Source organism: Trifolium pratense, linkage group LG7, assembly GCF_020283565.1.
Source record: "Trifolium pratense cultivar HEN17-A07 linkage group LG7, ARS_RC_1.1, whole genome shotgun sequence".
Taxonomy (NCBI): domain Eukaryota; kingdom Viridiplantae; phylum Streptophyta; class Magnoliopsida; order Fabales; family Fabaceae; genus Trifolium; species Trifolium pratense.
The window spans coordinates 5,777,984-5,790,543 of NC_060065.1; the positions used below are offsets into that span (position 1 = coordinate 5,777,984).

The following is a 12,560-nucleotide window of genomic DNA, read 5'->3' on the forward strand; positions in this document are numbered from 1 at the left end:
CCCACGCCCACACCCATTGGGTTTGGGTTTTTTACACCCAAACCCAAACCCACAACACATTTTGTACTACTTTGCAAATTTAAGCAAAACAAGGTAAATTTAAGCAAAAACAATGGAATTTAAACATATTGTCAATCACTTAGCAAAAACATAGGTTTAAAATTACAAGGGAATTTAAAATTACAAAATAGTCTTTCAAGAAATTAAATTACAACTAAACCAAAATTAAGTTCTTCCAACTTTCAAGCAAAATTCAAACACAATTTTGGTTTGTGGTTTGTGAAAAACCTAATTTTACTTTTACACTTATATATATATGTGGGGGTATTTAGGTAATTTTAACATGTTTCGGGTGGGTGTATGGGTTTCGGGTGTGGGTTTGAGTGATACCAAACCCACACCCATATTTTCGGGTGTCACCCAAACCCAAACCCAAACCCAGTCAATTCGGGTTTCGCCCGTTGACTTGGGTTTGGGTTCGGGTGGGTCTCACGGGTTTGGGTTTTTCTGCCATCCCTAGTTAGAAGAAGCTGCTACCTTGTATGCTTGTAGCCACTTCTCCATTAAAAAATAGACCAGATAAATATTCCAATGCATTCTTTTTTAAGTGTTTGACAATATGCACAATTCACATAATTTCCCTTTATGATATTTTTTAAAATTAAATCCATGAGGGAGTTGGAAACAAAAGAAGGCATATAATCAAACAAAGTTGTAGAGAAAAGAAGGCAAAACATTTGGACTTAACTAACAAATATTTTATTGAAAATAAATAAGGATACAAATTTAGGCACACAAGCTTGCCCAATTATTAGTTTGACGAAGCAGAGTAAGAAATCCATACAAATGTTTGAACAAACTACACCTTAACAACTTACATTTACATCTAAAAGAAAAGAATTAACAATACACTCTTACACTCTTAGACTTGAGTTTTATTAATTCATGTGAGTCACATTTCTTAGGTTAATGTAACCCACAATTTTGAATCAATAATAAAGCAAATGTTACAAAGAAAGTGTAAGTGAATAGTGTTAACAATCCCTTAATGAAACAAACAATTACCAAATAGAATCTTATATAACCACACGATTATATATAGTGCACAAATATACTTATCGAACAACGAGATACGTCTAATTTAAAACATTAGGCACATTGGTAACCGGAAGGGACATTTTTTTGACATGCACTAAGAACCCAAGAGAGTGTGAGAGGTACGTTCAAGTTTATTCCAAGCACATTGGCCTTAATTGCGGTGCAAAGACATACCGCGGCCTCCAAATCAGCCAAACCTTTGATCAATGCACAACAATTACTACCTGAAGGAGGATTTCCAACAATAACATTAACCAGTCCCAAAAGATCGGCACAAACACCTAGCTTTAATGTGTCCTTGGGGCAATGACCTTTGGATGAAGGTGGTGGTTTTGGCTTTGGTGATGGTGGGCATGAACCATTAGCCTCAGTGAATGTGGAGTAAGCAAGAAGAGAAAACACTAAAATGGTGGCAAAAAGTTTGTTGTTGGAAGCCATGACTATAGTTTGCAAATAAAATGTAGCAAAATATATGTGTGGATTGAGAGGTTGAATGAGTGAACCTTTTTTAAAGGGGAAAAAAATTGTAAGGTACATGTTAGAAATCTAATTGAGTGGAAGTGAGTGAATTTGTGATAACGTTTCCAGTTGGTACTTTTGTAAGCTTATGAAAAAATGGGTTGTAATATTTTGGATGATTGTGTGGTTTTTCTCATAATTTTTATTATCTCTATGACCCACCATTTTACCTAGATATGAGTATGAAATTGGCGGTAAAACTTTGACATTCTAATAATGAAAACAGTAATATTATGTACACACATTATTCATTAGTATCTCATTTCATTAATAATACTATTTTCTCTTTTTTTTCTTTTTAAGAGTGCTTTTAAATTATCTCATTTTTGTATAAGAAGTAATAATCTAACAATTAGAAGTTTTTATTAGATATCTTATTTTATTTTTTAGTTTCAGTTTTCCTCTTTAACTTTTAAAATGCTCAATCGAATCGTCCCGTAAATATAGTCCAGTCAGTAGGGATATTGCATGAAATATATAGGGATCAAAATTGGAACTCTAATACTATTTGTTGCAAATTTGCCTTGAAAACGTGAAAAAACAACACTAGTCTGCTGTTTTCCGCCCCGGGCGGAAAAACCTGTGTTCCGGGCGGAAATTTGAAGCAGGAAAAGGGGTGCTCACTGTTTTGCCGCCCCAGGCGGAAATACTGGTGTTTCAGGCGGAAGTTTCCGCCCCAGGCGGAAAAAGCTGTGTTTCAGGCGGAAATCGCTGCAGAGTATTTAAAGGGTCACGTTTTCTGTTTTTTGTGAGGAAGTTTTGAGGGTTTCTTTCACCAAAACGGCGGCTAGGGTTAAGAGGGTTACTCTTGGTTCATCTCTAGGTTTTGGGTGTTGATTCTTTCATCTTGTAATCACTTATCATTGAAATCTCTTGGTCACGGGAAGAGATTTGGGAAAAGGGTAGAATTAGGGTTGAAGTCTAATTCTTGCAACTCTTTTGTATTGAATCTCGTTGTAATCAAGCTTTTCATTGATAGTGGAACGGAGGGTGGCTCTCTCCCCCAGAGTAGGTCGGTTTTGACTGAACTGGGTAAACAATTGCTTCGTGTTCTTACAGTTTTATTACTTATCTTTTGTTCGTGATTATTATTGCTATTTCCACGTTTTTGATTGCTTATTCGATTTGCTCCACACATCAAGATTATTGGTGTGATTTATAAAGAATTCACAACAATTGGCGCCCACCGTGGGGCAAAGGATCAAACGAATTAAGTATCATGGGTTCTAAGTGGGAGATTGAGAAGTTCACCGGTAAAAATGACTTCGGTTTATGGAAGGTGAAGGTACGGGCAATATTAACACAACAAAAGTGTGTTGAAGCATTGTTGGGCATATCGAATATGCCAAATACTCTCTCGAATGCAGAAAAGAGCGAGATGAATGATAAGGCTTTGAGTGTCATTATCCTGTGCCTCGCGGATAATGTGTTGAGGGAAGTAGCTAAAGAAAAAACTGCGGCGGCTATGTGGACCAAGCTGGATGCGTTGTATATGACGAAGTCTTTGGCACATAAGCAGTGTTTGAAAGAACGGTTGTTTTTCTTTCGAATGGTGGAGAACAAGCCTGTGGTGGAGCAACTTTCGGAGTTCAACAAGATCATTGACGACTTGGCGAACATTGACGTGAATTTGGAAGACGAGGACAAGGCCTTTCATTTGTTGTGTGCTTTACCCAAGTCACTTAAAAATCTCAAGGATGCGTTGCTTTATGGCAAAGAAGGTACTATCACATTGGATGAAGTTCAATCGGCTTTGAGGACCAAGGAGTTGACAAAGTTGAGAGACTTGAGGGTTGATGATAGTGCGGAAGGGCTGAATGTGACGAGGGATAGAAGTGAGAACGACGGTAGAGGAAAGGGGAAGAAATATGGGTCAAAGTCTAGGCCAAAAGGTGATAATGGTGGCAGGTTCAGATGCTTCTATTGTCAGGATCCGGGTCACTTCAAGAAGGACTGTCCTCAGAGAAGGGGCAGCGGTAGTTCGTCAGCTCATGTTGCCGTTGATGAGGAGGAAGGCTATGAGAGTGCGGGAGCACTCATAGTCACCAGTTGACACTCATAGCTTGCTGATCAGCCTGGAGAGGCGGTGGTAATAATACTCAACATCAGCCTGGAGAGGCGGTGGTAATAATACTCAACATCAGCCTGGAGAGGCGGTGATAAGAATACTCAGGCTCAGCCTGGAGAGGCGGTGGTAATAATACTCAACATTAACCTGGAGAGGCGGTGGAATAATACTCGGGATTACGTTTGAAACAACAACTTTATTATTGTGAGAATGCGGATGTGCTAGTGTGGTGAAGTTGGGAATCAATGGAGTTGAAGTCATGGACTTTGGATGCTCCGATCACATGTGTTTTGAGGAAGGAGTACTTTGAAGCCCTAGAGCTAGTTGAAGGTGGAGTTTGTTCATCTTGGCGACGGGAAAGCTTATAAGGTTCAAGGTATGGTTGAATTTCTTTCACACAATGCGAGGTATTATTCTTGAGCTTTGTTACTAGTTGTGATTCTCATGGTGTGGATAAGTTGTGAAACTTCGGTTGGTTGTTAGTGACATCGGTTGGTTTTAGTTGTACTAGTGAAATGAAGTTTACTAGGTGGTGGAACTAAACCGGGAAGTGTTGGAGACTAACAATGACTTGATGTGTGTTTCGGAGTAGTTGAAAAGTTTTACGTTACAAGGTGGAAGACATGGTGGATATACCGGTTTAAGGCTTTGGTGGAGGAATCTCGGTTTGAGGTGGAGGTACACCAAAGTGGTATGGCTATGAAGACCTTGTGTGGAAGTAACGGTGATCAAGCTTGGTAACTTGCTAGACTGCTGGAGGTAGTTGGACACAAGGAGAGTTTGAGGTTGCAGCTTGTGAAACCACCTAAAAATTCCAAGGTTGGTTGGAGGCAAGCATATCTTCAAGAGTACGGAAAGCTACAATCCGGGGTTTGAAGAGGGTATGGTTTAGCTTGTGTATTGTCCTAAAAATCCAAGGGCAATTGGAGGCAAGCATTTTTCGGGAGTACGGAGAGGTAGACTCCGGGGGCCGAAGAGGGTATGGTGTAAACAAGTGGAGAGAGCAGCACGGTGGTTGATGGGAAGTTGACATCACCATCGTTTTAAAGGCAAGGTGGAGATTGTTGCAAATTTGCCTTGAAAACGTGAAAAAACAACACTAGTCTGCTGTTTTCCGCCCCGGGCGGAAAAACCTGTGTTCCGGGCGGAAATTTGAAGCAGGAAAAGGGGTGCTCACTGTTTTGCCGCCCCAGGCGGAAATACTGGTGTTTCAGGCGGAAGTTTCCGCCCCAGGCGGAAAAAGCTGTGTTTCAGGCGGAAATCGCTGCAGAGTATTTAAAGGGTCACGTTTTCTGTTTTTTGTGAGGAAGTTTTGAGGGTTTCTTTCACCAAAACGGCGGCTAGGGTTAAGAGGGTTACTCTTGGTTCATCTCTAGGTTTTGGGTGTTGATTCTTTCATCTTGTAATCACTTATCATTGAAATCTCTTGGTCACGGGAAGAGATTTGGGAAAAGGGTAGAATTAGGGTTGAAGTCTAATTCTTGCAACTCTTTTGTATTGAATCTCGTTGTAATCAAGCTTTTCATTGATAGTGGAACGGAGGGTGGCTCTCTCCCCCAGAGTAGGTCGGTTTTGACTGAACTGGGTAAACAATTGCTTCGTGTTCTTACAGTTTTATTACTTATCTTTTGTTCGTGATTATTATTGCTATTTCCACGTTTTTGATTGCTTATTCGATTTGCTCCACACATCAAGATTATTGGTGTGATTTATAAAGAATTCACAACACTATTATTTATTCACTTCAAAAGGTGGAATTCTAGTCATTAATATACTTTAAAAAAAATGTTCAATCGAATATTTGTTGTACTTATAATTTGCTTGATTGTCGATCACATGATAATGTAGACACTCTACAAGTGAGTAGAGTACCATTTACATTCATTTTGGTTTTGGATTTATGTTCTCATTTTTTTGAGTTTTGTATTTGTCTATCACATGATAATTTTTACACTATAACTAAAGTTTTACAAAAAGTTATTTTTTGTAAGAATTTAATTTAGATTCTTTTGAATGATTTGTTTAAGTATATTTGTTCATACTCAGAGGTTTTCATTAATGAAATACTCTACTTATTGGTTACCATAGAAAAACATGACCTTAAAAATCTATTGTGGGGAGAATATAATTGTTTTTTAAGTAGTCTAGTAGTTTGACTCACATATTCAAGTGTGCAGAAGTTGAGAATTTGGGTTCGAACTTCAATCCCTACAAATAAGGTCTGTAGTAGCTACCAATTTAGTTGTAGTTATGAGAGAGAAATCTACTTACCCTGTAGTTTGATCAATCCGATATACAATTCTCTTTCGTTTGTAGAGATTTAAGTATGAATCCAAAATTTTCCACTCTCTACATTTAAAATGTGTGAGCCTATACACCAAACTAAAAAAAATTAAATTGTATCATCATTATTCATTTCACACGATGAGATTGAATTCATTCATAACACATGAAGGGTTGTACACGCACATGACATTTGGACTTTGCAAACAAACATAAAATTTCACAGTATATTACTAAAAATTAATACGACGTACTAATTTAGGCAAACAAGCTTACCCAATTATTAGTTTGACGAAACACACTTAAGAAATCTACACAAACAAATGTTTCAACAAACTACTAGTACACACATTAACAACTACATAAAACAATGACAATAAAAAAAACAAAGTGATATCAACACACTCTTTCAAACTCTTGTTAATATTGGTTGAAATGCACTTGAGTTTTAGTAATTCATGTCTGTCACATTTCCAATGTGAATGTAAATATCTTTGAATTTCAACCCATAATAGAGCAAATGTTATTAAGAGAGTGTGTTGTTAACAATGATCCACAATTATTATATAATGCAAATACATACTTATTCAACAACGAGACATATACGCGAACTAATTTGAATCCTTAGGGACATTGGAAACCAGAAGGAATGGTTTTTTGACATGCACTAAGGATCAAACTTAGCGTGATAGGTACATTCAAGTTAATTCCAAGCACATTGGCCTTAAGTGCGGTGCAAAGACAGAGCGCGGCCTCCAAATCCGCCAGACCCTTGATCAATGCACAACAATTGCTACCGGAAGGAGGATTTCCAATAACAACATTAACCAACCCTAAAAGATCGGCACAAACCCCTAGCTTTAAGGTATCCTTGGGGCACTGACCTTTGGATGGTGGAGAAGCACTAGGTGAAGGTGTTGGTTTTGGTGATGGTGGGCATGGAACATTAGCATGAGTGAATGTTGAGTAAGCAAGAAGAGAAAGCAAAAAAATGATGGCAGAGAATTTGTTGTTGGAAGCCATGACTATATTTTACAAATTAAATGTAGCAATATGTGTTATTAATAGGTTGAATGAGTGAACCATTTTATAGGCAAAAAAATTATTGTAAGGGTGGACATTAAAAATCTAATCAATCTAATTGGGTGGAAGTGAATGAAAAGTGAGATAATATTTGTTGTTTGTACTTTTTGTAAGCTTATGAAAAATTGGGTTGTACGTGCCATTTTCTCATTTGTGATTATGTTTGTGACCCATTGATGATAAATTCAAACACAATCAAGAAGGTGCATGTGTCACTTCAACATGTGGACTAGCTTTATTTTTTGTATCATCACCATACAAAAGGTTCTAATTACGCGGGAAGTGATAATGTTTTCAAGGCTATGAAAATGAGAGTACCCAACAATCACAAATTTACGTACTATCTAGTAGCTTGTTTGTTCCTCCAATGAAAAGGGCATATTTGGCTTATGTGGTTGTGGGAAAGAACTTCAAAATAAGTTTACTATTCTTTTCGCTGGCTTTGAGTGTAAAATATTGAAAGAATCGCTATCTGATACCGCGATTTGTTGAACCTTTTTACTTAAATTAAGCAATTTTTTTTATATGATATTTTGTTGGAATCGGTGTAGAATAATTTTTATATTGAAAAAGTAAAATGTCGCTATTAATATTCAAACTCATTTTGTATAAATTTTTCATATATTAATTTCTTGCCATTTCAAACTATAAGATATTATAGTTTACTTTCTCATGTAAAAATTAAACATGAGATGAAAGTATTCATTTCTGATGGTTTGCATAATTGCATGTCCTCAACCTTCATAAAAGAACTAGGACATTTCCTATTTTTCTTATATACAAAATTGTTCTCTAGGAATATTTTTATGACGAGTTGTCTAAAACATTTTGTATATATAATGACTTTATTGAATTGTAAAGAGATACTGCAATTAAGTAATGAAAAGCATGTGATACATTAAAACAAAAAAAAATGATACATTGACGCAACAAATCAAAACTCAAAATGCATCATATTATTGTAATAAGATCAATGAAAAATATATTATTTTCTTTTTGGTACAAATGAAAAGTATATTATTTCTCTTTTAAAATTTGTGAAGGGAGAAACTTTCATTAATTAAAGTATTATTAACAACCACTGGAATTTGAAATCAAATACCACCGGTTAGATTATGAGTATGTAAATGGATCCATACTATTTTTTTGGGTGAATTAAGACAAAAACAAAGAACAAAGAACAAAGAAAAGAAGGGAAAAAAAAAGGAAAACAAAGAAAAAACTCTAAGGGAATCGAAAATAATCCCTAAAAAAATCATCCTGGTTCTAAATTAAACTAATACCTGATTAGACGGATCGTTCAGGAGAACATGAGTCTACAAATATGATTGCGTTGAAATGTGTGAAATATTCAAGTATTTGGATATGTAGATTTAATGACACCAAAATCATTAATTTGATCTGCACTAGATCGAAACTTTAACCTAAAACAAATAAATATCGGACAAAACTTACATGCATTTCCATACATGCATTTCTTACTTTTTCACTTACAAAGAGGTGGTTATTTGTGTTTTTTCATTTTCAAAAAATAAAAGAAAATTATTTTTTAATAAAAAAAACTATTTTTTTGTGAGAAGAAAAGTAAGAAATGCATGTATGGAAATGCATGTAAGTTTTGTCCATAAATATCGCACCAAAATGAAAAAACAAAATACATCGCACAACGTGTACGTCTCGCCAACATAAAATCAAAACCACTCCAGTGGAGTGTAGTAGTATTATTAGCTGCTATTTCCATGCTAACTATGTCGTTATTTCAAATAGTTTGTCTTGTTTTCACGACCATTACCAATCAAATAATTGAAATCTAATCCAAGAGCACATGCCCGGTTGCCTATATTCTAGACGTGGCAGGCAACACTCAACATCCTTTGATGGAACCTATATATACGATCTCGATCTACGGTCACATCGTGTTGGATTGGAATGAAAAACCATTTTTTGACAACAAATACACCTAATCTGAATATATTATAATCGAGAGATTAATTTAATTAGCTCCATATATTGACTGTGGTTGAAGTTGAACAACAATTTACGTGTAGTGTTGATATATAAGATGAGATGAGCATGGGATAGAAAGTGTGTACTTCTTTCTCTATATTTTTAGGTTTCTGATGTATTAATGGTTTCTATAAGTTGCATGAGTCCAGAACAACACCAAAATCAAACTTTGTTTTCTACTTTAATTTTCTCAACCATCCATTGATACCTAACAAAGATATTTACTATCATTGGTTTAACTGTGTGAGAGATTTGAGACTTTGAGTAATAATTTGTACAGTTTAGGCGTACTGTGTGCATGTTAACATTTTATAGTCGCTATATATTAAATAAACAAAATAAATATTTTTTTTTAGGTCTTTTTATAAGAGACAATTTGGGTCAATTAAAATTGATTTATATGCATTATATTGAAGCAGTGTATAATTTTCATATTGAAAGAGTAAAATGTAATATCTTATTGTTTTAAATGTAATTTTCATATTTTGTCAAAAAAAATGTAATTTTCATATTGAAAGAGTAAATTTCTTATAATTTTTTGCCATTTTAAACTATAAAATATTAGATTCTACTTTCTCATGTAAAAATTAAACATGAGAGTATCCATTCTTGATATTTTGCATAATTACATATCCATGTCCTCAGCCTTCATAAAAAGCACTAGGCCATTTCCTATTTCTTGATATACAACATTGTTCTCTAGGATATATTTTTGACAAGTTGTCCAAAACATTTTGTATTGTATAATGATTTATTGAATTGCAATGAGATAATGAAGCAATTAATGTAAAGCATATACGTAATACAATATGTACACACAAAATATCATACATTAATTAAAACAAAAATATATTATACATGGACGCAACAAATCAAAATTCAAAAAAATATTATAGTATTAGAGGAATTCTATATCAAGAGATTTGTTCTTTAGCTCTGATATACAACAATGGATAAACATAAATTTGAATGGTAGTATTAGAGGAATTGGTGTTAGCATTTTGTGGTTTTTTTGACACAATGCCAGCACTTGAAATAAATATTCCCAAAATGCGGTTTGAAAAAAAAAATTCCAAATGCCAGCCTTTTAATTAGCCCTGTGAACCGAACAAACATATATCTCACCACCTGAGAGAATATGTAGCAGCTACTAGGATAAATCAAGTTATATATACAACTTTGAAGAATATTGGTAATGTCCGTTAGAAGCCTTCTAGAGTGTGTCTTGTGCTTAATATGGATGGAGCGCGAGAAGCTTACCTACGGTGTGGTTGTGGTGGTCTCATTAGAGGTGATAGTGGTGAGTGGATTGGTGGTTTTGCTTGTGGTCTAGAGAGTAGTGTCTTGGTGGCGGACTTGTGGGGAGTGTGGGAAGGTTTGAAATATGGGTAGAGATTGGATTTTCCTCGTGTGGAACTTCAAGGAGATTCCATGAGGGTTGTTTGTTAACATGGTTCATGATACCTAAGGGGTGTGTTCAACCGGGTGAAGTATGTTGAGAAAGATTAAGGGACTTTTGCAATTGGAGTAAGACGTCCGTATTTGTCATATTTATCGTGACACAAATATGTATGTAGATGTAGATGCTCTAACACATGTAGGTTGTGATTTGAATTCTAATGTGATGTTTTATGTGTTGTGTGTGACACATGTAGATTGCTCTAAAGCCTTAATTTTTAATTTGTGAAAATCTGATTTATGAATAAATACATTCCAATCTCAAAATTTTGATATTTAGTTTATAACCATTTAAAATACTAAAATTATTATCCAAGTTCAAAAGGTTTAACTTTAATTTTACGAAAACAGTGCTGGAACGGGTTTGTAGGCCATGAAGGTAGGACTTTCAGCAGACCGCTGACGCCCGTCAGGCGTCACGCTCATCTTCTTTGCGGCGATGATGACCGTCATCCAACCAGATGAACACCATTTTTCACCATTCGAGTTCGATTTGAACTCCGATTATTGATTCCATACACCCGGAGAAATCCTAGGACTAATTCTAGATCAATTAGTATTATTAAAAGACTGCAGAATTTACAAAGTTCATAATTAACTACTCAAATTGTGATTTTCCAAAATTAAGCACGAATTTAACATGGTAAAAACAGAATTCAAAGTACTAATTCATGGAAATCAGAACTATTCATCAACAAAAGAAAGAACACATCATTCATGGGAAACAACTCTTAATAATGTTAATAACAGCCCTCTTTGCATAAAGTACCCTCCCCCTTACCTTATATTCTGCAGAAGTTTGTTCTTAGTTTTACGACTTTTTTCTAAAATCTCAAATTGTGATGGGTAATCTAATCCTAATCTTCTGTCTAAGCTTAATATATTTATAAGGGAGGATTAGGTTTCCTTTTTATAAAAACTATGAAAATCTTGACATTTTATATGTCCGTTGAAATAGTAAAAGTTTGTGCTTATCTTTTTTTTATTTTTCTTCTTCCTTCCTCTTAATGGGAAAAGTTAACTTGTGCCTTAAGGCACTTGTTAATAGCCAAACCTTGTTTTGTTCAATTACAATTGGAAGTATTCTTAGCATGTGTGTATGACCCTAACTTAATAATAATAATCCCTGCTGCAATATTGTTTCGTCGTTCTCCCCGCCATTCCTAATCAGAAATCGACTACCGCAGGCAGTGGCGATGAAAAGGCAGAGAATCAAATTGGTGCCTTGTTCAAATTTAGATTTGAACAACTGAGACGAAGAAGACAACAACCGTCGCTCGCTACTACTTGAACTCTCTCTCCCTCGTCTCAAAACGCTTCCTCTCCATCACAAACCGTCACAAATTATGTCTGAGAATCTGCCATCCAATCCAACCCTCCCTTTCCTCCCTCGCCTCTTCCATAGATTCACCAAACTCACCCCCCTCGACCTCTCCCACTTCCATGGTGACCTCAACAATCTTCTCATCCAAATCTCAACTTTCTCATTCAACCAACTCACACATCTCTCAATCTCTCCAACCAACCCGCCCTTCCCAAAATCGGCTTGCGAGCTTTTTCCTCCTCCTTCTCCTCCACTTTAACCTCTCTCACTTGCTCCAACTTAAACTCCATCAATATCACTCATGCTTTCAAACTCATCTCGGATTGTTTTCCTTTGCTCCAACAACTCGATCTCAGTGACCCTGGAAAAATCATTCTCACAGACGCTGCGATTTGCTTCGTACCTTTGTTCTGAGATACTTTTTCATGCCCGTTAGTTTTTGGATCTTATTTCATGTTCATGTTTAGAAGTTAGGATGCATGCTTGAGTAGTGGTAGTCCCTGGTTTGTCTCACTGAGCACAATTAGGTGCAGAGCAAAATGACTCTTAAATTAAAATATGATAACATTTTAAATTAAGTAATATTGTTCTTGCAATCAATTTATACAATTTGGCCTTCTAACTTTTACAAACTTACAATTTTAGCCCATAACTTTCATAATAACATTTTTAGTTCCGTTTGTAAAATCTCAATTTTAACTAAGTCAATGCTCATGTGGA

The 12,560-nt window shown here is 35.6% G+C and overlaps 2 protein-coding genes across 2 annotated transcripts; both read right to left on the reverse strand.

Annotated features, from left to right (window-relative positions):
- Positions 1–736: 736 nt before the first annotated feature.
- Positions 737–1,603, reverse strand: LOC123897623 (14 kDa proline-rich protein DC2.15-like). Its single transcript, XM_045948336.1, has one exon. The coding sequence runs from the start codon at positions 1,534–1,536 to the stop codon at positions 1,150–1,152; it is 387 nt and encodes a 128-aa protein (XP_045804292.1). The 5' UTR covers positions 1,537–1,603; the 3' UTR covers positions 737–1,149.
- A 4,497-nt stretch (positions 1,604–6,100) lies between these two features.
- On the reverse strand, positions 6,101–7,163 carry LOC123899370 (14 kDa proline-rich protein DC2.15-like). The gene has a single exon (XM_045950480.1). It carries the CDS (start codon positions 6,989–6,991, stop codon positions 6,593–6,595), a length of 399 nt encoding a protein of 132 aa, XP_045806436.1. The 5' UTR covers positions 6,992–7,163; the 3' UTR covers positions 6,101–6,592.
- Between the last annotated feature and the right edge of the window lie 5,397 nt (positions 7,164–12,560).

What these genes read in the sequence shown, in the direction of transcription:
- LOC123899370 (XM_045950480.1), bottom strand. Translation starts at nt 6,991, where the DNA reads ATGGCTTCCAACAACAAATTCTCTGCCATCATTTTTTTGCTTTCTCTT.
- LOC123897623 (XM_045948336.1), bottom strand. Translation starts at nt 1,536, where the DNA reads ATGGCTTCCAACAACAAACTTTTTGCCACCATTTTAGTGTTTTCTCTT.